Here is a 26,839-nt window from a genome sequence, read left to right as displayed (position 1 = left end):
AAAATAAATCAGTTTCCGGCAGCCGTATAGCAGTGTGAGAAAAGTACTTGGTTAGCACGCTGCATTCCACTCCAACACACATATCATTAAGAAGATGTGTCTGACATCCTAGTAGATTATATCGATTATCTTTTTTTTTTTTTTTAATCTTTGGTATGTGTACGTTTAAGTGAAATCAGTGCAGTGCTTTCCTTAACTAAAAATCAGACTCGTTCATGTATCAGTGGTACGACGCTGGTTTAAAAAAAAAAACTCGTCTTAAATGTATTTTATGACAGCTCTTTACAGGTCGCGTCAGCTACACGAATAACTTCCCGTTCACGATGTTTTACTTCATCGGTTTGGGTTTAGGAGATGCTAAAGACATAACGGTTAAGGGTTTGGAGGTGATTCAGAAGTGCAGCAGGGTGTATTTGGAAGCGTACACGTCCATTCTGACTGTGGGGAAAGACGCGTTGGTATGTGTACATTTAATTTGAACAGTTTTACTGTATGAAACGCCATTCTGTAAAAAGCATCTGAAAATGACATTTATTTCTCATATGTACATATAGTTTGAAGAAAATGTCATCTGACGAGAATCTAACTATTTCCCTCCTCTGTCACCAAGGGAATCTTTCTCAAAGGGCTGATCATCAATACACATCTCTGTAGCTGGTTTAAAATGAATGTACTGTCAATGTGGCGTTCGTCTACCTGTGTCTTAAAACTGCATGGAAGAAGTATAATAAAAGTTGTTTATACTACTGCTTCAGTGGCAGTACCTAGGATTATTGTAGTGCATTGAAGGTTATGTAAAGCTACAAAACGTCATTCCCGTATTCCCAGTCCTTTTCAGGCCCACATGCATTGATATCACTGACGCCCATTCAACTTTAATTGAACGATTGCATTGCATTAATATTATAGATGCAACAAGATTTCTGAATGCCAGTTTAAAAATATGGAGGTGCATATAATAAGTGAGCAGGAGATAATACAGATTCAGTTTTCCTGGAAGCTCACTAGAAATAAGATTGTTAATTAAGATTACTTTACTCAATCCTTTCACCCATGACCATTCCCCCTATTCATTGCTGCTTGGCACTTTCAACATTGTGGGCAGTGTGAAGGGGAAAAAAAAAACAGATCTGGGAGAATTATCTAGAAAACAACTTCAGTTCTGATGGTGTTACATATAATAGTACAGCAGAAAAAAGTCCAATTGTCCCAATATCAATCAATCAATCAGTTTTTATTTAAAATAGTGCCCTTCTTAGCGTAGCCACAGAGCTCTTTACAGGTTTGAAAAGAGACCAAAGAAATGAATAATCCATACACAATACATTGAACTAAACTATTAGACATGGAGGAGAGAACAATAAAACTGGCTGGATGGCTAAAATGGCAAATATACAGTCTCTTCTTAACACCATACTTATACTCAGTTACATATGATTCCCCCCAGAAAACCAAGAATTTTAGTAAAGAAACCCATTGATCTCTTTATCTTTTCAACCCAGGAGGAGTACTATGGCAGAGAGCTAATACTGGCTGACAGGGACATGGTAGAACAAGAAGCCAGTGATATTCTGAAGGGGGCGGATTGCAGTGATGTTGCTTTTCTGGTGGTTGGTGATCCCTTCGGGTAAGAGTGGCAAACTATTATTATTATTATTATTATTATTATTATTATTAACATATTTGCCTTTAGTGGCTTTAGTTTTGCATCATGGTTCCATACTTTTCCCATATGTTCCTGCTTGGCATTGAACAAACTGCAAAACAAGCACCACTTTTACACAATGGCAGTCTGAATAAGACGAGAGCAATCATTTACAGTATTGCTTTCATTAGAACAAATCGTATGTTAAAGGCGCCAGTGTGCTTTATGGGCTGGCTTTACAAAACAAAGCCGAAAGTTATGACTGATACCATAATATTCTAGGTCAGTGATCCTGACTCCTGATTTTGGAGAGCCACAGGACCATACAGGATCTTCTGGTTTTCAGTCCATCCAAGCTCCTTGTGACTTAATTCAACAAATTATTGAAATATCTGGTTATTTCCAGCTTTAGAGCCCTTGGCCTTCAAATGCTAGGGCTCCAATGTTCTTCAATGAGAATTATGTTCCTAATTAGAGAAACCATTACAAAATGTTTCCATGTTTTTATCGACATTATGGATCTGAGTATTGCGTAATTTTGTAACATGTCACAGCACTAGTTTTCAGGCTTGCAGTCCATTCAGTTGTGTTCATAAAGTCCAGACAGACCTGGAAATCAACCCCCTTTTGTACTTTGGAAGCATGTGCTTAAATGCTTGGTTTCAACACTGTTATTTCAATTGGGGTTTGCAAAAAGAGTTAACCTTGTTGACATTATTATGACCATATTTTATTTATGCATGTTATTATAAAGAAATTTCAACAACATCTTGCATCTGAGGCTGAAACTTTAAGTGCATCGTAGGTGAGGAATAGAGCACTTGACTTCTCTTGTGGTTTTATAATTATATCCTACTTTCCATTCTGATCCACCTGAGGAGAGCTGTACTGTATTATCCTCACTGGGAAAGTAAGAAATAGGGGTTTTGGTCTCAGTTGTCAATATGATTTTTGTGTCTAGTTTGAATTAACACATGGAAGAAAAAGGAACTACTGCCAAACAAAAAATAAAATTATATCATTCCACAGTAATCATTCCTTCACTGCCACAAAGCTTGCACTCTTTTGATCGCTCTACCGGATTGTATTATTTATTGTGCCATATTGCATAAGCCTACTTGTAGAATTTTCCATAATTATTCTACCCTCCCCTCGGTTTTCATATAATCCCGGAGAGCTTGGAGGGCTTCATTTGGACTTCATAGAGATAAGGACTTGTGTATGTAACCTTGCAGGTGTATACATGTATATGTAACCTAAAAGGCCTATCTTTTTAAATTGGTCTCGTAAAGCATGACATTCGACACAACTGAAACGCGCATGTAAAGAGAAACTTGCCTGTAAACAGAAAGCTACCTTTGCAGCTGAAACAACTCCTTAATCCCGTGGTGAGTGTGTGTCCCCTTCATCTCAGTGGGCTGCAAAATTGAAATTGGATATTTGCACTAACCATTATCCCACAGATAAGCTTAAATACTCTGAATACAGGCCGAATATTCCATAACGAGTTGTACAAAATGGTTAATCTTCATTGTTTTTCACAAGCAGGGACAACTGTTAACAAAATGCTTGGCGGGCTGCAATCAGAACCCCAGATGGGTCGCAGGTTGCCCACCACTGCCTTAGTAATATACTGCCAAAGGTCCTTGCCATTTGCTTTTTAAGCGGATATAACATAAAAATCCAACACAAGCGTAGATCCGGACACGTACACTAGAACATTGGTTGCTTTTCCTTAAGCCTACACCCAGCAAAACTCAACTTTTGGATTTGCAAGCCCAATAGCAGTTGGTTACAGACCCCCATAAAAGCACAAAAAAAATAGTTGCGATTACGACCTAATACCATATACACGTTCAGAAGCCTTCTGGTAAAGATGTTGATTAGGTAGCCCCTATTTGCGAGAGCCCTCATAATGACATGGTGCAGAACTCACAAAGAATTATGTCAAAATGCAAGATGTTTGGGTCAGCTCTTTTCGATCCAAACCACCTACCCCAGATAAACGGCTGGCCTGTTCCATGTTGTCAGTCACGGGTTGTGGCGAGCTCATTTTTAATAAAGTTAATAACATGCTGGCAGATGGAAGAAACACAGAGCTTTTTTTTTTTTTAAATGTAACAGTAAAGAGGCAGATACGACACAAACAAGGAGTGTCTTGGCATATTTGTGGAAATGTACCATTATCAGAAATCAGATGATTAGAAAGATTTGAAGGAAGTCCAATCATTCTAGTCTCCTCTGTGTCTGTATATAACCTGTATTAATACGGTCATACATATCCGTATTGCAGTATAATTTTCTATTGAGATCCCATTTCAAGAAAATGTGTATTATTGAGATATTTCACTTTTACTTTCATATTCCTCTTATTCAACATTAACCAATCGTGGATCTAAGTTGTAGTTTACTATGCATCAGACTCCACAGTACTCTCATGGCAAAGCAGTTCAGTGTTTAGCAGTTCTACAGAAGTGTATTGAAGTAGTGTTTATGGCTTGTTTATTTGAATGCCTTTGTTTGTGTAGAACAATTGCAGCACCTTTCCAAAGACTGTCCTCACTCACACATTATTATTATGATTATTATTTATTTTGTATTATTTATAAGACCCAGATATATCAAAGGTGTTTATTTAGTGTGCATCAGATCAAGACACACAGACATTTTTTAAGTCAACTAAACCCTATTTTAACGGTGGCTGATGGTATTTGTTTGTAGTGATCATGGTTGTGTAGCAGTTATTATAACCCATTGTATGTTGTACAAATGTATCACATTGTGTAAGTGTTTGACAAAAGGCGTTGCCCAAGTGACTTAGGCCTAAACCAAATTAAACCTTTGCACTACCGTAAAATGCAAACTTCAACCTAATTGTGGTTTAATTGAGCGTAAGGATCCATTTTGCACTAAAGCTGAGGTTACACCAGAGTTCATGCCATTAGAAAAATGTAGAAAGGGCTTTTTATATAAATTATGTGCATTCTACATTTGAGTAACTTTGTTTGCTTGCAACATTATCAAATTAGTTTTGATTTTGTAGAACCAAAAAGTCACTGCTTCGCTGAAAGAAAATATGAATACAAATGGCAAGAACAAATAAGCCAAAACTAATGTGGGAGACTGTCAGGGAAACTCACCTTGGACGACCTGACTCAAATAATGTATTTTGGGATTTTTTAATTGTGTTGAACTGACACCGATTGGGCAAATTGTATTAATTAATGTTTTAATTAATTAACTGTGCCGTTTTACCACTGATCGTAAAGCTGGGATTTGTATTTGCACATTCATTTGTAAACCTCAATGACACTTCTATGGAAAGTAAACTATAGTTGTATATCCTAGGAGAACACATGTTGCACATGCATAGTTTATTCTATGCCTTGATGATGGTACTGTAGAAATATGAGGTAAACATTTAAACTTCTCCCTATTTATAGTTAGGTTCATTAACATTTGCACAATGATTAGCTGATAACTCAGTTACTAGCAGCAATATAATTGGCTAGTGATAAACATTGTCTACATTCTCTACAAAATGTAGAATTTTGTCCCCTGAAAGTAGAAGCAACATATTTAATTCTACATTTTCTAGCTATATGTAGACTGGTGTCCCCCTCAGCTTAAGTAACAATCAAGCAGGGCTAATAAAGTGTTAAATATGAAGTAATGTGATAGGGTGCAAGATCGTAATTTGCAATTCACATTATGGGCAAAATTCTGATTCGGGTCTGGATTAAATCACCAGCTAATGGCAAACAACAAACCCGTACATCATAGTGTTTCCATTTATGAGTGGAAGAATGTAGCATCTTACAAGAGATGAAGCCACCACTGAGTACAGTTTCGTAGTTTTCTATTAGTGGAAGGGTCAAAGTTTTGACTTAATTCCAGCCTTTATCTGGGCCTAAGTAATAATATTTTGTGGTTTTGTTGTTGTCATTTTACAGGGCAACTACCCACAGTGATTTAGTTCTGCGAGCGGTGAAATCTGGCATACAGTACAGAGTGATCCATAACGCATCCATCATGAACGCTGTGGGGTGCTGCGGACTTCAGGTAAGAGGTTTCCAAACTTCTGGGCAAGTCTTTTCCTACTGCCCTCCCATTTCAGGTGCTAGGTGTCTGGAGTTTCTGTCAGATTCAGTATTAGAGACCTGTATCTGACCTGACCTGACCTGACCTGACCTGACCTGACCTTAGAGGTTTTTGTGCTTACAGTGATCTCCACTTTCTACATGAAACAGGCAAAGCAGGGCAAAGTAAGTACACACTAGACCAGGAAGGACCCACTCACTGCATAAAAGACGGCAGCAAAAAAAATATAATCATAAATAAGAAACCAAAACCAAATTCACTCAATATACACAATTTCCAATGTTACGTATTGTATGGGCAGCACTGGTTTGAACATTGTCATATAGTGTGTACCATACAGTACAGCATCCTATTATTTATGGGTTTATTTTTTTGTCCTGCCCATTTTCTTGGTTTAATGTGGTGTGCTAATGATTTATGAATATTAGGGATGAACATACCTGTCATTTTCATCTATTTTTACAGAAACTCTTCAGGCAGGACTTTTCACTAGAGCTCTTCCAGCACTTACAATCCACCATTTTCGCTTACATGTATTCTGTTGTTTGTTAAAAGTAACATCTTCAGGTTAATTAAAAACCCTGTTGTCTTAACTTCCTTTCATCTGTATCGTTATATATACCATCAGCTCCCTTCAAAGTTACATTCAATTTGATCCTTCCTTTAATTGGCTCGGTGTAACCAAGAAGGCAAGCCACCCTTGTGTTGTTTTGGGACAATACATAATTACCACATTGTAGAAACTTTATTCCCATACTTCATCTTCAAGTTTAGTTGTATGGACAAATCACAGTGAGTGCTCTAGTGAGGTTTTAGTTTCTATTTATAAAATTGCATGTATGTATACATATCACTAAAAGAGGCTTCTGGAAATGTTTAGCAATAGAAAGTTTACATTGTGTTTTGGGGGGAGCAGACTTTGGTGTATTAAGATCTGCAGGACTTGTGTCTTTCAACGGCAGTCAACCATGAAGGTAGAGCTGTGTAATGAGAGACAAATACAATACAAACTAAGCCTTGTTTACCAGGATAATGAGAAATCTTAAGAAAAGCCAAAAGCATTGCTAGTCGGCACACTACCTAACAATTTTGTGGATCTCTAAATTCTCTGTGGCTAATTTAGACAACAGACCCCCACCCCCAGTATTTCCCACAGAAAATGTATAGGTAATAGGGTTGTCTATAATGCAATTATTATTTTTTATTAACTCTGTTCTGGGGGCTATAGTTCTTAATGCATTTCTGTCGGAGAGAGGTTACTTCAATCAAGCATTGTATTTTCATGTGTTCAATCAACTATTGTCTTTAGAATTATTAAATCGGTAAAATAGTTAAACAGTATGAAGGTTGTGTGTTTTGGATGGTATCAATTCTGATAGATTATAACGCTGCAAAAAGGCTTCTATAATCTCACATACTTAGTTATTTTCCTAACTTCATGTGAGAGGAGAGCTCGGTGTTAACCTGTATTTATGTTTTGTATAATGAACTTATTACTTCTTCATCAGTGTATCCTGGGATTTACTAAAACCACTATAGTTTCTACTTTGAAAGATGTTTATACTGATATTCTTGTAATACAGTGCTGGAAAGCAAACCGTAAAAGGTGACAACAGCTTATACTATAGAATGCCTGCTCTCAATAAATGCCTCTGAATTGACCCGTCTACAGGCATTTTTGTTACTGTAGTGCCGGCCCATCTGTCACTGCCCTCTCTTGTCAAAGACCTATCCATCTCCTGTCAGCATCCCAGCCGAGGAAATCTGAGCTAGCATGACAAGCAAGTTAATTCAGCACTTCCAATGGCTTCAAACTTTGCTTACACACACAGTCCTTGATCGTAAACCCCAGCCTGAAAAACAGTGTTTCTGACAGAGCTGGGCTAGGTGCTCGGGGAGGTCGGACAGATCAGTTTATGTGCTTGAACGAGGTGACAATGGTCACGGTGTGTGCTAATCGAAAGTATATGCAGACCATTTTCAGATTTTAATAACCCGGATCTGTCTGTCTGTGATTGTAACTACATTATCCTTTCGAGTAACTGAACCATTAACAACCTCCTTTATAACTATTGTGTTACACAGCAGAAAAAACCTTTGTGGAATAATGCGCAAGATGGGTTACCTCGTACCTGCACATTGACATTTGAAACAATTGCATTTGTTTTGGGGACACAGCAAGGGCTGTTGTATGACATAGTCTGTACATTTGTTTTATGCTTTTCCATTGGTATTAACCAGCTTAATTGATTTAACTTCTTTGACCCTAATATATAATTATATACTATTATGTTACACTCAAAGGCCCTCTACGATCTGTAACCCGATGTAAAATAAACGTTTAATATGGTAGTGTGCCGCTCTGAAAATGACACACTTTTAAAGTAAAATAGTCTGTAACTAGACACATTTCTATGAATGCTAGCAATCTACAATTTATATCTGTGGCAAATCTAAGTAAGATTCCTGTCACAAGTTTTAAATGCCTTGGCCAGTAGGCTAACTGAGTCCAAAATTCCACAAACATTTATTTATTTATTTTTAAATCAGATAGATTAGCAAGCATGTATTTCAAGAGCTTGCTCCAGGAAAGGAAAAAACAAATAGTTTTGCCTTTCCTGTTGTGGGTCTTTAGTCATTTCAGTGTAGCTGTTGCATCATAGTTATTATTAGTCCAGCAAAAAAATACAAAATAAAAAAGCATTTGCAGCTGAAAGGGATTTACAATACTGAGGTGAAGATCCTTGCCTTGTTTATATGGGCACACTGGACACAGAGGTGTAATACAGCAACAAAACAAGTAGGCAGACAGACACAAACATCCTTAACCACAGCTTTTCTCTGTGTATTGTGCAGGAGAAGATACCTATTTATATCCAGTGACAGACATGTTACTGAACAAAGTAGCTCTGTGGTCATTCCTTGTTTAATAATAATATGAATATTGTGACAAACCGCCTTGGCTGTACACGTGTGCGGGTCTTCTCTGTGATCTTCTTAGGAGTAAAAACAAGTCATGACCCAGGGAGGAGGTTGCAAAAACAGGGCTGTGCCTGTATGTTTACTTCACACAAAACAAATCAGAAAACAGAACCTAACTCCCACTAATCTTACATAATCGTTCTATTTTAAACAAAGTCTGGAATAAATATGTCTTGGCTTTGTCCTTATGAGCTACCTCTGTTTTCCAGATCACTCACCCTTTTGTCTCTCTCTTCTCTCTCTCTCAGGCACGCCTTACATACCTGGTGAATAATTGAGGAAGTAGCACCAGGTGACCACATTAGGTGGTAGAATGGCTACCTGAGGGTTTCTGGGAAATGTAGTTGTCTAGGGTCGGTATTCTACCCTAGAGTACAGACCTTGCAGCAGACCTGGCCTGACATATCTGCCATGTATGACCCTGCCCCTTGGCTTGTCACACATCCTCCCCCCCAGCTGCGACCCCATAGGTCGAGCGACAGCCGCAAAGAAAGCATGCACCCGGGACAGCCCATCAACATTCCCAATGGCCTTCCCTGGCCTGTGCTGCAGGGTGAAATGAAAAGGTTGGAGACTCAAAAACCACCTCATCACACGGGTATTCCTGTCTTTCGAACGATGCATCCAAGTGAGGGGGGCATGGTCAGTGATCAGGGTGAAGTGCCTGCCCAACAAATAGTATCGAAGACTGTCCAAAGCCCACTTCACTGCCAAACATTCTTTTTCAACTACCGAATAATTTATTTCATTGGATTCCAACTTTCTGCTAAGGAACAACACCGGGTGTTTGTGATCACCCATCCTTTGGGACAAAACCGCTCCTATCCCCACCTCAGAGGCGTCCGTCTGGACTATAAATTCATTCTGAAAGTCAGGTACCATTAAAATGGGGTTGCTGCAGAGCGCCTCCTGTAGGCTCCGGAAAGCCCGGTCTGCTGTATCACCCCACCTAACCATATTGGGTTCTCTAGCCATAGTCATATCAGTCAGAGGGGCCGCTAAGGTAGCATAGTCAGGAATAAACCTCCGGTAGTACCCAGTTAACCCCAAAAATGCCCTAACCTGCTTTTTATTGACAGGCCTAGGCCAAGAGTTTATGGCTTCAACCTTGGATATTTGGGGTTTCACCATACCCCTCCCTATTGTATAGCCCAAGTATTTGGCCTCTTCCAACCCCAAATTGCATTTGGTTGGATTAGCCGTCAGGCCTGCTGCATGTATTGAATCCAATACCGCTTGGAGCTGAGACAAATGTGATTCCCAATCTGGACTGTGAATGACCACATCATCTAAATATGCTGCCGCATACGTCCTGTGTGGTCTAAGTACGTGGTCCATCAACCTTTGAAAGGTGGCAGGAGCACCATTATTATTAATAATAATAATAATAATAATATTTTTTTTTTATTTCTTGGCAGACGCCCTTATCCAAGGCGACTTACAACATAAGTGCAAAAATACAGAGAAGTACAAGGCTGTAATCATCATTACAAGTTCAACTTAGCTAAAACATAACAATTCAAAATACATTTTACAGATTACAATTTACAATTTACACAAGTACAGTAAGAGACTTCCTACATCCTGGACGGTGCTGTCAAGATGTAGGGTTACAGGCTAGGGCTACGGGAAAGGGAGCAAGGAGGAAAACAATCAAGAACGCGAGGAGCATAATAAGCTGAAGTGCTATCTAGCAGGGATAGAGGACTAATATCATAAGTGCTGTCAGAAGAGATGTGTCTTGAGTAAGCGCCGGAATGAGGTCAAGGACTCTGCTGTTTTGACTTCGGTGGGCAGGTTGTTCCACCACTTAGGGGCCAGGGATGAGAAGGAGCAGCTCTGGAGGAAGGAGAGTGTAGAGGAGGCAGAGTTAGCCTTCTGGCACTGGAGGAGCGCAGTGGTCTGGAGGGGATGTATGGAGAGACGAGTGACTGAAGGTAGCTTGGTGCAGTGTGGTCAAGACAGCGGTAGGTGAGGGTCAAAGTCTTGAACTGAATGCATGCCGCTATCAGGAGCCAGTGGAGAGAGCGGAGTAGTGGAGTAGCGTGTGCGAATCGTGGCAGAGAGAATACCAGACAAGCTGCAGAGTTCTGGATGAGCTGGAGTGGGCGGGTAGTGGATGCAAGCAGGCCGGCCAGGAGGGAGTTGCAGTAGTCCAGGCGGGAGAGGACCAGCGACTGGACGAGTAGCTGAGTTGAGTAGTCGGTGAGGAAGGGACGGATCCGGCGTATGTTGCTCAGGAAGAATCTGCAGGTACGCGTCAGCATGGTGATGTGCTGGGAGAAGGAGAGTACAGGATCGAGGGTGACTCCTAGATTTTTAGCAGAAGAAGGAGAGAGTGTGGTGGATTCCAAGGGGATCGAGATGGGGAGGTCAGCAGAAGGTGAGGAAGAGTGGGGGAAAAAGAGGAGATCTGATTTGGAGAGGTTGAGCTTGAGGTGGTGCGATTGCATCCAGGCGGAAATGGCAGAAATGGCAAGACACATGCAGTTACACTGAACAATAGCTTGTAGTAATGTTAAATAAATGCTAAATAATCACAGCCTACAACGCTTCTGATTGCAGACAGGGCGTGTCGAGTGTGCTGGGTTACTGGCTAAATTCACTAACAAACTAACAAACAGTCGCTGCTTTTCCGACAATACAGGTGCAAGATATACAATTTGTAGCTAAACAACAAACCACGTAAACAGTCTATGTAACCTAACTAAATGAGGAAAAGCGAGAGAAAGTGATACTTAGCTGCGGCGACTTGAGCGACTTCTCAGCTGGCTTGTCCGAGAGTCCAGAGTCCATGCAGGCCAAAGGGCATCACTGTGTAGTGAAACAGACCATCTGGGGTTGCAAAGGCTGTTTTTTCTTTGGCAAGTCAAGAGTTGAAATATAGCGAGCATTCCCAATATTCTGTAACAATTAATCTACTCGGGGCATTGGGTATGCATCAAACTTTGAAATTTCATTAACCTTTCTGAAATCATTACAGAATCTCTAGGAGCCATCAGGCTTGGAAACCATGACTATAGGGCTGGACCACTCACTGTGGGATTCTTCAATAACCCCTGCCTCCAGCATTTCCTTAACCTCATTTCTAATAGCATTCCTGTGAGCTTCTGGTACCCTGTAAGGCCTCATATTTACCTTCTTTCCTGGGAGCAACACAATGTTGTGAGAGACTAAATGGGTACACCCCGGTATGCCTGAGAAAACCTCCCTATTACGTATTATCAAGTCCTTCAACTGGTCAGGTGACAGGGCAGCTGCAATATTCACCTTCGGTGCCCCTAGTGGCTGAGGGGGGTAAGTCAACATCAACACTTCCCTGTCCTTCCAGGCTTTTATTAAGTTGACATGATATATTTGTTCTGGGGGTCGACGGCTGGGCTGCCGAACCTTATAGTTCACTTCCCCTATTCGATCTATTATCTCAGAAGGTCCCTTCCACGTAGCCAGAAATTTACATTCTACAGTGGGAACCAACACCAACACCCTGTCACCAGGCTGGTACACCCTCAGTGTAGCCTGACGATTATAGGCGAATTGTTGGTGTTCCTGTGCCTGCCTTAGGTGCTCTCTCACAATGGGAGTGACTGTGGTTATTTTCTCTTACATAGCATTGATGTGCTCGATTACACTCCGGAAATGAGTGGACTCGTGTTCCCACGTTTCACGGGCTATGTCTAATATCCCCCTGGGGTGCCTTCCATATAACAGTTCAAAAGGCGAAAAGCCCAGGGAAGCCTGTGGGACTTCCCTAATGGCAAACATCAAGTAGGGCAGCATGAAGTCCCAATTTTTCCCATCCTTATCGATTACCTTTCTTAGCATGGACATCAGGGTCCTATTAAATCTGTCAACCAACCCATCTGTTTGTGGGTGGTAGACTGATGTTCTCAACTGCTGAACCTATAACAATTTACACAGATCGGTCATAACCTTAGACATAAAGGGTGCGCCCTGGTCTGTTAATATCTCCCTCGGTATCCCCACCCTACTACACATCAACATTAGCTCTTTTGCAATACCTTTTGAAGCCATGGTCCGCAGTGGAATGGCTTCTGGGTACCTGGTGGAATAATCCAAAATAACCAGTATATACTGATGCCCTCTGGCTGATTTCGGGAGAGGTCCCACCAGATCCATAGCTATCCTAGCAAAGGGGGTCTCTATGATGTGCAAAGAGACCAGTGGGCTTCTGAATGCTGGTTTAGGAGCATGTAGTTGACATTCAGGACATGAACTACAATGTTCTGTCACGTCTGCATGTACGCCTGGCCAGTAAAACCTCCTCAGGAGTCTATCCTTGGTTTTGTCCATCCCCAGATGTCCCCCCAGGATATGCCCATGAGCCAGATTGAGAACTGTTAGTCTGAACGGGGTGGGAACTAGCAATTGCTCCACAATGTCCACCCCTATCTTATTTACACGGTACAATAGGTCATTTTTTACCATAAAATAAGGATAAGGTAACTTCCTGCTTACAGTTTTCAGTGTGCATTTCCAATTTACTGTTTTCTACCTAGTTTTCCAAAATTAGGAAAATATCATCCCAGTATCACATCATATGGCATGTTGGGTACCACACCGACTTCGTACTCTAGTATCCTGGCCTCTATCTGTATGTTTACAAGGGCTGTGGGATAGGGGCATGTGTCGCCATGCATGCATGTGATACTGAGCTCCTGATGTCTATCCAGCTTATTGGTCACTACCAATTTTTCTGTGACCAGTGTAACCATACTGCCAGAGTCGAGTAGCGCAGCCACTTCTTTCACATTGACTATCACTGTACACATGTGTTTTGGATTAGGTACTCCGCCTATGGAAACATCCGTACCAACAGGGCAGGCATAAAATACCGGTTTCTCTTTCCCCTTATCACACACATTACATTGCATTGGTTCCTCTCTACCTGGGCAGTTGGCCGCAATATGTCCTACTTTGTCACAATTGTAGCAGACAATTGGTTGTGATTGTGACCCCCTATAACCCTTAGTCTCGGCTTTAGGCCCCACCTTTGCCCCCCAGTCTTGCTCTTTTCTTCCATCTCCCAGCATGTCATGTTTCCCAGAGTACTTTGGAACCATCTTACCCGGTCCGCTGGTTCACCATGGCCTGGGGAAGAAGTTTTTAACCTCCGGTACATGCTCTGCTGCTCCGGCTGTATAGAACCGCTCTACAATGGCCACCAAGGTGTCAGCGGACAGCACCTCATTCTGGCCAACCCAGCGTCGAACCTCCTTGGGCAAACAGTGTTGGTAGTGGTCAAGGACTATGGCCTCCACCACCTCGGCTGATGAATGGACCTCTGGCTGTATCCATTTCCTGGCTAGATGGATCAGATCAAACATCTGCCTTCGGGGTGGTTGTCCTAGTTGGTAGGCCCACTGCTGTGGTCATGCCCAATCGGGTCATTATCTCCCCTTTCAATTTATCATAGTCCTGGGCGTCCTTCAGCTCCAGATCAAAGTACGCTTTCTGTGCATCCCCTGCCAGATAAGGTGCCACGAGCCCTGCACAGGATTCTTTTGGCCATCCCTCTCTCTCTGCTGTCCTCTCAAAGGTCATAAGGAAGGCCTCAACGTCGTCCTGTTTTGTCATTTTCTGCAGAAAGTGATTGGTGCGGGGAGTGGAATGGGTTGCAGCCCCCTGTGGCCCAATCCTAGTTGCAAGTGCTTCAACACTCTCTTTCAGTTCTTTAGTCACCTTTTCCTGCTCTTCTCTAAACATTTTATTTGTATCATACTGGACCTGCAGTGCTTCCTGATGCATCCGCATAGCATCCTGGTGAGCCACCTGCTGCACCCTGGTCGCTTCCTGTTGGGCTGTTACAGCCTGTAGCAAAGCTTTAACAACCTTTTTTTTTTTTTTTTTTTTTTAAGAAAAAAAATTCACTCGGCAAGTCTGGGTTTCATGGGATCAGTGCCCGCATTCTCCACCAAATGTGACAAACCGCCTTGGCTGTACACATGTGCGGGTCTTCTCTGTGATCTTCTTAGGAGTAAAAACAAGTCATGACCCAGGGAGGAGGTTGCAAAAACAGGGCTGTGCCTGTATTCAAACAAAACAAATCAGAAAACAACCCACTAATCTTACATAATCGTTCTATTTTAAACAAAGTCTGGAATAAATATGTCTGCCTGAGGGTTTCTGGGAAATGTAGTTGTCTAGGGTCGGTATTCTACCCTAGAGTACAGACCTTGCAGCAGACCTGGCCTGACATATCTGCCATGTATGACCCTGCCCCTTGGTTTGTCACAATATGTATTTATGAGGTAGGCCATTTATATGTGACAGAAGATCTGTTAAAGTGTGCCTCAATTTTCTGTGCTTATTACTTTCACATTAATATAATGGAAACATGCTTTTCTTTTTCAGTTTAGATTTATTACAACAATACATGTCATATTTAAGTGGCCCACATTGTACTTACAGATTAGTTAATAACAATAGGACCACATTCTGGAAACTGAAGACAAAGCATCTATCTGTTATGCCTCAGTGACAAACTGTGCATGCAAGACAGTTACTGCAGTTTTACAGTGTGCACACATTCAGTTACTGTATATTCACTAGCTGGCTCATGAACTGAGATTCTGTCTACTCTCTTTGCCTACCTAAAGGCAGACATTAGATACTGAATGCTATAGTGAATATATACAGTGTAGCCAGATAAAACCAAAACCCTAGGCCTCATACTAAAGGCATTTTCTTTTAATGTGTTAGATCACAAAAAAGAAATTGTGACACATCCTTTAGATCTGTTATTTACTTGTATTTTAGAAATGGATATACGGGTTCTGTAGGTTTTTCTGCAGCTGACTGAAATGACTATTCAATCATTCACATTGTGTTTTGCGAGGGGACTGAGGAGATTAACTCTTGAAATTGAGGAACAGCTGTGAAAGCACACCCTGCTCAATCAGCACTTTGTAGGGAGAACAAAAGAAAAGGAAGGATGTCTTCGCACACTCTCATGCGCTCAGGTTTTGTCCCTTGGACCCTAAGCAACTGCAAAACTGTTTTTAATTCAAATAGTCATTTCCCACTTCATTGCATAATAAATAAAATCAGTGCACATATATTCTCCCTATTCAGTCCTTTCCAACTCGTCTGGATTGACAGATGTTTGTTTGGTCTACTTCCATGTACATCCTCAACCGAAATGTGATTTGTAATCTCTATATCAACGCAGTACCGAGATGCCAGATTTGTAGAAGCTGCTGAAACGATGCCTGTTTGGGTGGCACGGTTTCAAACGTAGACAATAACAGAGAATACAAAATTAAATGAGATCTTCCCCATTCCCCACAGGAGCAGGGCCCATAGTATCCGTATCAAATGCTGTGTTTGATTCTGCCCTGTTCTAAACTGGGCTGCAGTATTCGGTATGACAGGGTGCTGTACTGGTACTGCTGCAGCTGACCTTCATTAGATGAATCTATAGATGGAATATTACAAGTTACGTTGTAGGTGTGCAGTAGAAGGATGCTCCCAAATAAAGCTCGGACATGAATACAGTGTGGGTATGAGAATCATGTTATTGTGGCTTTATCCCAGTAGTGGTCCCTGGTACAAGGACGCCCCAGAGCAGTGCCAGTGGAGGACTGATTTGTTTTTTTCTTGGGGGGGAATATGCGCTGACATTTTTCTCTGAGCTCATGAAAAACAGGAAGCACCTTGGCGGGGTCTTATTGTGCCTCTCTGTTGTAATCTGGGTGATCTATCAGAGTGCAATGTATACACACTCTCTGGCAGTGTGCATTAGCTGCTTAGTTTTCTTTCACTTTAAAGGTAAACAAGGCGCTCTTGTATGTGGTAACAATTGTTTTTGTGTCTTAAATACGTAAGAAATTTCCTCTGGATGTCTGCAACTGGCTGCCCCACACTCCTGTACTCCAAGATTTGCCATCTGTATCATTTTGAAAGCCTACCACAGCTTCAGAACTACATTTTACATTACACCTAGCCCAAACCTTCATTTTTGGTTTCGGGGGGGGGGGGGGGGGGGGGCTGGATTTTGTGCCACTGGGCTACCATTGCTGGTGGTCTGGTGATGAGTTTGTCCTTCTGCAAAGACATGGATAAGGATGCAATTTAGCCAAAAGCAACACCACAAATATTATCCTCACTACATTTGGCTCCCGAATGACTGGGTGCTTGAGTTTGAGTCGCTTTTTAAACTTCAGAAAACAGTTGTCCCTGACCTTAAAATCATGCCACCTGTATCAGGCTTTTACTGCATAGTGTGCAAGGTTCCTAGTAATCTGTTTGCCATGAAAAAACATCAATTTTTGGTTTAGCAGAAAATTTATGATAATTTCATTTTTATTTTGTTGATTTTTGTTAGAAGTCTACGAACTATGCTGATACATGTATTCTGAATGGTTATTTTTGTGTAATTTTTGCATTATATGCAACATCATGCTCTTGTGATCAGTGCCTAAATATACTTTAATAAACTAATAACTTGGGGAACGAAAATGTGTCTGGAATGCTGCAGCTCTACTTCAGTAACAAGCAAAATGTTGATGATGATGATGATGATGATGATGATTAAAGTATGGATAAACTATAAATGCAATTTCCACTTCCATTTCTGTTTGTACATAAAACATGGTGCTCCCCCCGTAGGAAACTAGTGAATACTTTTTATTTTTAATTAGGCTGATGGTTTTCTATGAATACAGTGGTTATAGTTAAATAATACAAAAAATGTTTAACTTATTTGTGTTAGTGTAGATTCAGGTTAGGAATACTTAATTGTAATGTTAAATCATGTTATATCACAGAAAAAATATTTAATTTTCAAATGGTTTTTTTTCTTTTTATCAGATAATTTAATTTAATTTAATAAACATGTAAAACTAGGAACCTTGATGCTATGACACAGCGATTTCCAAGTGCATGTAACACAACCCCCGAGGAAGGTTTCAGTCAGAAGATGTTGTGTTTTCTGCCCTAGCTTCAGCTTGATATAAAAATTAGAAAATGAGTGTGAACTATTTATCCAACACACATTACAGGCTTGGAAGGTGAGGGGCTGGGAGTTCGGTACATTGTTCCAGCTATTTCACCATCAGAGTGTCGAGTAATACAACATTTAAAGCATGGTTTGAGCTGGAACAAAGACCATACTCCTGGTGCTCGTCTTGACAGAGAAGATGACTAACGCCTTTCACTTTGTTTTCAAAGAGCAGGCAGCTTTTGGGACAGTCAAAGCACACTTGGCTTTTGAGCTGAATGTTGTGAAAACTAATAAGATCGCATCATCAGCACCCTTGGGGTCTGTTATATTGTGAGACTTGAAAAAGGAAGCCTGTGAAGGAAGCAGGTATATTGAGGAAGATGGTCTCAGAGCCATATAGCCAATTGATGTGCTCGCTGTAATAATAATAATTGTTGAGACTGCGAAAATATTGTTTGGTGCCTATAGGAAAAAACATTGGAGTAGGAAGGTGAAGATTTTGAAATATTTTGCTGGTATAAAAATGTAGTAATATAAAAATTACCCTGAATACTAAACTAAATCTTAATAAGGAGAAAAAAATAAAAAGGAAATAAACAGCAGCTGTCAAGGTGAATGCACCGTTCTCCCCAGCTGCCTGACCTGAACCCCATTCAAATGTTACAGTATAATATTTTGAGAATAGAAAAATTCTATTTCCATTTGCACTATTATTTATGACTTTTGACTGAGAAAATGAGAAAACAACACCACCCTATTGGACACCCTGCGCTGTCAGTATTCCCACTCTTTAAACTCTGTGGCTGTGGTCATTAAACAACTAGTAGATCTGGGAAATACTTCCCAGTCACACTGGTTCCACTGCCTTAAACTAAAGAAATGTCAATCTTAGTTCTTTATATAAATAAAAGTGTGAGACATTACATTGCATAGAAGTATTGTAATATATATATATATATATATATATATATATATATATATATATATATATATAATTACATTTTTATAGGATCAATTATTTTTCTTTGTATTAAACGACTTAATTGTTTTAAATCAATCTGCAATCTTATAACACTGCAGCCCATTTTCTAAAATACAGTGAACAACCTGTAATCTAGCAGTCCAAATTCTTGAGTTCAAGGTGTTTATATTAAGCATTCTTCCCCTTTGCTTCTGTCTTTTTGCAGCTGTACAATTTCGGGGAGACTGTGTCTGTAGTGTTCTGGACAGACACTTGGAAACCAGAGAGCTTCTATGACAAAATTCAGAAGAACCGAGCCAATGGAATGCACACATTGTGCTTACTTGGTGAGTCACGTAAACCTCTTTAGTTTTGCCCTGCTTTGGTCATCATTACGAGCAGAACGCCCTGACCAAATAAATTACCATTGGATTTTCTGACCAGAACTTCTTGACCCAGTTTTGAACTTTGGCTGCATACATTCCACTCCCATGGCCCTCCAAACCAGCATCCAAAAAAGTATGGAAACGCTGAGGGGTTTTATGTCAATTTTTCTAAGGCTTACCTAGATTGAAACAATTTTAACAGTTTGTTTTTCTGATTTATCTACATACCAGACTATACCCATCACATTGACAACATTTTTTTTTTCATATTTTTTAAAAGCGCAACATCTATAAATGAAAAAAACATAAAATCCCTTTGTGACACTACTGCGCACTGTAGCCCTGACGGGAACAAGGGGAGAATTCCAGGAGCACTGCCAGGAATTCCCAGCATTACCCGGTTTCATCGTGGAGATGTTTTGCAGTTAGTGCTGAATGAATCTTTACTGAGTACCAAGTGTGAGCTGTTGAAAAAGTAGGTGAAATTCACAATTAGCAGTCTTTATACAGAAGAGAGCTTTTGGATTCTGTTTACTTCAGAATTTAGCTTGCAAAAATAATGCCGCTGCTTCCATGAAAAGTTGCCAGTTACAACCCATATATGATTACGTGATTGATGAATGGCCTTCTGGGAAAGATTTGTGGGAACGGAAATGTGGCCCTGACCCCCGGTCTTGCTAATGGATGGCTTAAAATATGACTGAAGACAGTAATCCTAAACATTTCCCACTCATAATCAATACATGCTTTACTCTGGGGTGCAAATTTTGCACCTTCTTTTCAAGACATTAAATACAAGAATTAGTCCTCTGGGCTTCCTTGTCCAATTGGTCTTCCAGTAAGTTAAAAAGCTAATTAATAAATGCATTATGTTGTCTTATTGAAATAGCTGTTAAGGGTGATCAGCTAACCCGAACAGAGGGAAGTCAACGCAGAACAAAGAGTGCTACACACACTTGTTTGCACCCAAGGAATAAACACACAAAGTTAAATGAACAGAAGTTTCTGAATACAACTCATTGGAGAGCATGTAAGCATCTCTCTCTATCTGATAGATACACCTCTATGGTCTTCTCACAATCACTGGTGCATGATAGAGTGCTACAGTGTATAACAATCATTTTGGAAAGTATTTTCACTCTTATCGTTTAAAGATCATGGTGATTTAAAGCATTTTTGTATCTGCTATTTTTCTAGTGTCCTTCAGGGGAAGATGCACAGGAAGACAGAAGTTAATTTCAAATTCAGTGTATGGCTTTTTGGCTTCATCCTGGAAACTAATCAAAGCAACTGCATTGTGTGTGCATTTTGTGACCACTGTGAGGTGCCCTGGCTGAGGGGATCATCTAAGAAATAATTACGAATAATTTGCACCAGACTCTGAAGCTTACATAGCCTGAAAATGGATCAGACCTGCAATAGCAGTCTTATTTCTACCACTGGCCCAACACTTTGGAATAGCAATCATAATCGTTTTAGCCCAGAAAGAAAACAACAAAGTAAGACAAAGAGAGAATAAACAGGAAATTGTAGGGTGTAATAGTAAGGCAATATAGCACTTCACAGCTCTTGAATATGTTTGAGAGCAATAATGGGATCAAATTATTACGCATTCCCAGAAAGAAAACAGTTATTCTGTTAATCTGTTTTGAGACATTCTGATCAAGATTGATATCAGAAGACATAACAATGCAGTAATCGAGCTATAGTAGTCAGGACCAGTAAAAGAGTTTGCAGATATAAGTAAGTGAAATGATCCTCATGAAAGGGCTTGGGTTTGCAGAATACAGAGTACTGTACTCATTTACTTCGGTAGAAATGTCTTGCCTTATTAAGTTCAAACAAGGTTGCTTTTTTTCATGTATTGTGATAGTAAAGAGGCCATTTGGTTTCTAATCAAGAACCCTAGTCTTACAAAGTCAAGTTGCTCTTTTTGTAATATCATAGTAAAGTGGAAAGTGCTATGAGCAACAAACTGCTCATTCACAAAGTAATTCCGGGTGGGAGTCCAGCAGATACACATTGTAAGCTCTTTGAGTAATCTAACTGCAAAAATAGCAAAAGCTGTCCTTTCCTGTAGCAATTCAACCTTTCTAACTATTAACTGTAAAAGTAGGAAATAAATGTAAACTGTTTGACAATTAGTGCCCGAATAAAGACAGACATCAACCTGTCATATCTTAGTACAGCCAATTACTGTTACATTTAAAATGTAGTATTACTCGTTCTATGTAATTCCAAGTGTAATATTTAGTAAAATGACTGTATTTTGAGTATCAGATTAGCTGTTAGTTCTTATTGCGGCTATCATTGATGGTCAGACTTCACAGCTTCATTGTGCCTTATATGTGGGCATGCCTTATATGCACACTGGGCAAAATGGTGATCATCACAGTTAGCAAACATTGCAGTCCACAGACTCTGAAACCATTGTGTACTATAGCCAACATAATGTTTTTTGTTTTTAATTAACAGTTAAAGTGATTTATTCCACAAATAAAATCACTTAATCTATTAATCTCACAGCCTGGTGTGACAAATCTTTTATTTATGTGTGACTGTGTATATTTGGGAGACAGATGGTCGAAATATTTGTAACCAGACTGTCCTTTTTTTTCCCCTTTTGGTTTAATTTCGTTTTTTTTTTTTCTTGTATGGCGGCAGCTTCATGGCTGAATATATAAGGACAGTATTTCCTCTCTGAAGTATTCCATTAAAAAGGGTCCCCAGTGACAACAGCAGTTAATTCGAGGTAATTAATTCATACTGAAGTGTGAGGCTGTGTGGACGTGGAGGCCTGGTCTCATTCATAATGCGTCTGGGGGGGGAAATAAAGACCGCTATTTGCTTTATTTATTTTTTGTAATGGCTCTCACCAGGTGCTGCCACAGCTGGGGCGGCCGATGTAATTGCGACCAGACTCCATGGGTGTACATTATTAACATTATTCAATGGCATTAAAACCCACAGAAAGGGATTTGCGTTGTCCCTTTTAAGATGCATGAAAGGCGAGAGCTAATGGAGATACAAAGTGCCTCTTTCAACAGCAGCCGCCAAATTATCATCATTACTTCAGCGTGCGTCTGCCCTGCTTTTACTCCAAATGCAGAGGAAAAATAATAATCATCATATCGACACAGAGCTTTGAAGTGGTGTTTTGGTGGTGTTCCAATTTATTATCTATTTCCATTGTCAGTTTCAGTTCAATAGGTATTTAAGATTTACTGTAATTCTACTGATTTCCATTCACAAACCGATGGACATTGGTCGCTTTCAGTGTGTTTTTCTGGTGAGCAAATGCATTTGTTTTGCATAGTTTAGTATGTGCACCTACCTCTCCCTCACTCTTTTTCCACCGAAATAAAGTACATCCCCCTGCATTTATTTGGGTTAATGGCTGTTCAGTGTTTTGAGGAGGCTATGCTTTGTTCATCAATTTAACATCCTCTTAACCTTATCCTCCTTAACCTTAATATTGTGCCTACTAAGCTACATTTAATCTGTAAAAAAAAAAAAATACATGAACTAATAAGTCTTTCTCAGCCCAATTATTTTGGCAAACAAAATGCAGTTTCTGAGAATGCAATTTGCAAAAGGGGAAGAGGTTAGTGGTAAAACTGTTACACACAGAATCACCTCAACAATTTTATGATCTCCTAGACTCATTAAACTCAGTTGCTCTAGTGTCGTAAAACCAAATACCTGCCATCCAAACACCCCTAATTGCCTTTCAGGTCTGCAGTGGCTTGTGAAAGAGGAGACCAGGGGGACCAAGTGTTTTTTGTTTTGTTTTTGAACTGATTTCTTTCTTTCAGATATTAAAGTCAAGGAGCAGTCACTTGAGAATTTGATGAAGTAAGTGCTCTCTATTCTTTTACACACAATTCAGCTTCTTATTTCTGTTCAGTGACTTTGTGCAAAGTGGGCCTTTATGCAAAGCCATGGCGATGCAGTGATTTCACAGACATTTCACATAAACAGATATGTACAGATGCGTGCAGTGCTTGCATTTAATGCGTAGCTTGGGTGACAGAACTGTTATCATTGCTGGTTTTGTCTTACCTCCAAGGCTACTATGTCATACTCTCGGAAGAGATGCCCAATTACATGAAATCACAAATATACTCATTCATTTTTTTCTTCCTAATCTGTCTCCTTGAAGAAATACATTTTTTGGACTATGCAAAATATACACATTATAACTGATTGCTCAATACATTGGGCATCTTATCATGTGATTATTTCTTAATTCATTTCCCCCTAGGAGGGTCCTATTATGTCATTGAGTAATATCAGCCATGCCATGTGTAGCATGTATTCCCAGATTTATTTGTGTTATATTATTATGAGGAAATGGAATGAAATAGCCTGGTTAAAACGCGTGTTTGTACAATGATCTTGCCATATGAAAAAAATACATGCAATCCCAGTCTATAATTATTCTCTCAATAATTTGCCCTGGTTTACAGCTATTCAATAATAATAATAATCATGTAAAATTAACCTGTTTTAATGCAATTAACAAGACATGTGCTTCTTTCACTAGCATAAGAAATAGTTTAAATCTTTTAGTTATTGTCTTCTTTTAAAACCTTATGCTAATACACAAATATATGTGGGCATGCTTAAGATAATGTGAACTCCACATATGCATTCACACACACTCCAAATCAAGTAATAAGCCTGTAACATGCAGCACCTGGTGTCGGCTTATGCAGCTGTAAATCCTGAAATGGCTCTGACTGCTGTGCCACTGAAGTCTAATTTCCATTTCTGTACGGACCAGGCTCTCTCAGGTATGATAACCACACTACACATGGCAGCTTGGTATTGTCTGTGATTTGGACTGTGACTGCTGTTAGCTGTAGACCCACAGAAGAGCCCCCCCTTGCTTACAGTGCTCGGTTGCAATTCCTCCCCAGGGGCCGCAAGATTTACGAGCCCCCCAGGTACATGAGCGTGAAGCAGGCCGCACAGCAGCTCCTGGAAATCGTCCTGAACCGGCGGGAGCAGAGCAAGGAGCTGGGTGAGTGACACTGGGCATTGGCATTGAATCAGCATTTGGAATATTTTTTTTTTTTTTTTTTTTTTTGGTTTGTTCGTTTGATCCGTTGTATTGAAGTCTAGGATTAGATGGTTTGCAAACCCGAAGGTACATTCAGCCTTGTGAATTAAATTACATTACAAATTGTAAGAATGCACATGAAAGCCACACACGCACTCCTAGACTGTAAATGTGGTTTTATAAATACCCATGAACCTACATTGTCTGTGAATATAGTATCTGGACACAATATTTTATATTCAGACAAAGGTGATGCCATACAATGACTATATTAGTGTTCTGATGTGTTTACAATTGATAGTTTATTTCTGTGGGTTGCACTGTTCTCTATTAATGTAATCAGGCTTATCGGGTATATAAGCCATTTAGGGGAATGTCACTTCCCTTAGCAGACAGTGGGCATTTGGTGCAATTTAACATTCGCAAAGGCTTCATCATAGAAGTTGTTTGTGTCTCGGTCACAGAATCTCCTATGGAGTTATGGAAGACTCTCACTGTCTGTCTGCTCCAGTATAGGACTGGTACAGAGATCCTGGTCTATGGAAATGTGGCGTTGTTTAGAAGCTCCCAGTACATAGGCAAATGTTCAAGTGCATGTTAAGCAGTATGTGTGTGTAATTTAAAAACCCTCTGCAATACATTGCGTAGCCCTTGAAGAACTGCATTTGTTTCCCTGTGTGTCTGTGTAAACAAGGTCACTGTCTCAGCCTTAGTCTCACGGTACTGCACTATGGATAGATAGATGGCCAGAGTCTTATAAGAAACAGTTTTCACCAGGGATTTGGGTTTGATACAGTGTACAAGTCCCTTATATTAAACATTACATATGCCTTAATTTGTCCCTGATTTAGCCTTATGTGGGGGCAGTTGTCAGTCAGAAACCAAGCTTCCAGTGATCACAGGACAGACATGTGGGCCTGTTATCTTTCTCTCCTGTCTGGTCTATATAAACATCCCTGTAGTGTGTAACTTCTCTACAACTGTTCTTGAGATTGCCTCTCGGACACCTCTTCCTTGCAGCTGCCTGTATTAAATTCCTTTTGATTGACCATGCATCTCTCTGAATTAAATTGGACTCTTCAGCCCTACAGTAATACAGTAAACAGTAATAAAGTAAACTAAGACCAAGAACAACATATTTAAGTCTAATTACCAATAGGACAGAAGCAGTGACAGTGAGGGGACTTGAAAGTGCCAGAATAAGAAATACATAAGTAGCAAAGTGGGGCACCTCGTGGTGGGCAGTAAATAAGCGCTGGTGTGAAAAAGCCCTATGCTCAGTCATTTTCATTTCTCTTGTTTGGAATGTAAAAGCCCTGTGTAATACACACTGTGCTGTGTTTTTGCTTGGCAGCGATCTCTGAAGACACCATCTGTGTGGGCTTGTCCAGGGTCGGGGCGGAGGATCAGTCGATCCGCGCTGGCACCCTGCAGCAGATGGCTTCGGCAGAGCTGGGGGCCCCCCTGCACTCGCTCATCATCACCGGGCACATGCACCCCCTAGAGATCGACATGCTCCGACTGTTCGCCATTGAACCGGAAACGTTCGACAACCTGAAAATGACGGACAGCTCCACTTACACATCTTAGGCGTGCTGTCAGCAATATAAGTGGCAGGAGTACAGTCAGTCACAGCCTGGCCTAGCACTGTCCGTCTGCCAAAACCATCATCCCTTTTGTCTTGTCAGGATACCTTTTGAACTGAACTTGGTTGTTTGGGTGTCATAATTCGGAGCAAAGCAAATTCATATCGCGCTCTCCGTGTCAATACCCAAGCCATTGGCTGCCTTGGTGACCAATTTCAGGAGGTGGGAATTGTGTCACAGTGGACCCAGGAGATGTACAGACAATAATAGCCTATCAGGGTGAAGGAAAGGCAAGGCACGGCCATCACTCTACACGACCTCAGTTGACCCTGGCCCCCTGTCAAGCAAGGTCAGTTCAAAGTGACTCGCCAGTGAAAATACAAAATGCTTTGCTGTGCGGCATCAAAAGAGGGCTGCAGGCGGGGGGTTGAGAAACGGTCAACTAGAATCCCTATGTAAACATGCAACCTGGCAAAGACATGTCTGACACTAGGCGATGTGGCAGACAGTACAGTACTGTGCTGTCAGCAGCGTTATTGTGGGGGGACAGCAATGCAAATCTGTAATTATACCTTTTTCAATAAAGACTCAAAACCCCTTGTTTCTTCCCTGTCATCTTGAAATGAACTTTCAGTGCTTGGTAAGACTTTGTTGTGAGGGAATCAAGGCCTGCTTTTGAAGAAGTGGCACACAAGTTTACAATAATGCCTTTTTTAATTCTATTTCAGAAGCAAAATGCATAGGAGGAGTCTTCATGTCTCTCAGTTGTAATGAGAGAGAGCAGGGCTAGTTCCCTACATCCCAGTCCCTGTAGACAGAACTGGTCATTTGAACCATTCCAGATTTCTACTAGCTATGGGCTGTTGACTGTAAAAGTACAAAGCGCTGGATATTTCCTGCTTATTTGGGAAAATGTATATAGAAGGACAGGGGACGTTATTTATTTCTTAACCAACACTAGAGATTACGTGGACACTGCAGGGTTGATATGGAATAGAGGGAGGCAGAAAAATTAAATAGGCAGTGGCTCTGCTTGCACTGTACTTCCTTACCTGTTGTGGATAAGAAGATGGACATCTGGGGCTCGAGCATAGCAGACACCCTCCCACCCAATGAAAAGGCCTGAAATCTTTTGCATTTTACAATTT

The 26,839-nt window shown here is 40.5% G+C and overlaps 1 protein-coding gene across 1 annotated transcript; it reads left to right on the top strand.

Moving 5' to 3' along the window:
• Positions 1-31: 31 nt before the first annotated feature.
• On the top strand, positions 32-26,288 carry dph5 (diphthamide biosynthesis 5). Its single transcript, XM_066691894.1, has 7 exons — positions 32-458; positions 1,503-1,627; positions 5,599-5,707; positions 18,881-19,001; positions 22,856-22,895; positions 23,963-24,066; positions 25,460-26,288. Exons 1-7 carry the CDS (start codon positions 324-326, stop codon positions 25,693-25,695), a joined length of 870 nt encoding a protein of 289 aa, XP_066547991.1. The 5' UTR covers positions 32-323; the 3' UTR covers positions 25,696-26,288.
• Positions 26,289-26,839: the final 551 nt, after the last annotated feature.

The sequence above is a fragment of the Amia ocellicauda genome, chromosome 19 (genome assembly GCF_036373705.1).
Source record: "Amia ocellicauda isolate fAmiCal2 chromosome 19, fAmiCal2.hap1, whole genome shotgun sequence".
Classification (NCBI taxonomy): domain Eukaryota; kingdom Metazoa; phylum Chordata; class Actinopteri; order Amiiformes; family Amiidae; genus Amia; species Amia ocellicauda.
The sequence above is the reverse complement of the archived record's forward strand: the minus strand, read 5'-3'. Positions and strand labels throughout refer to the sequence as shown.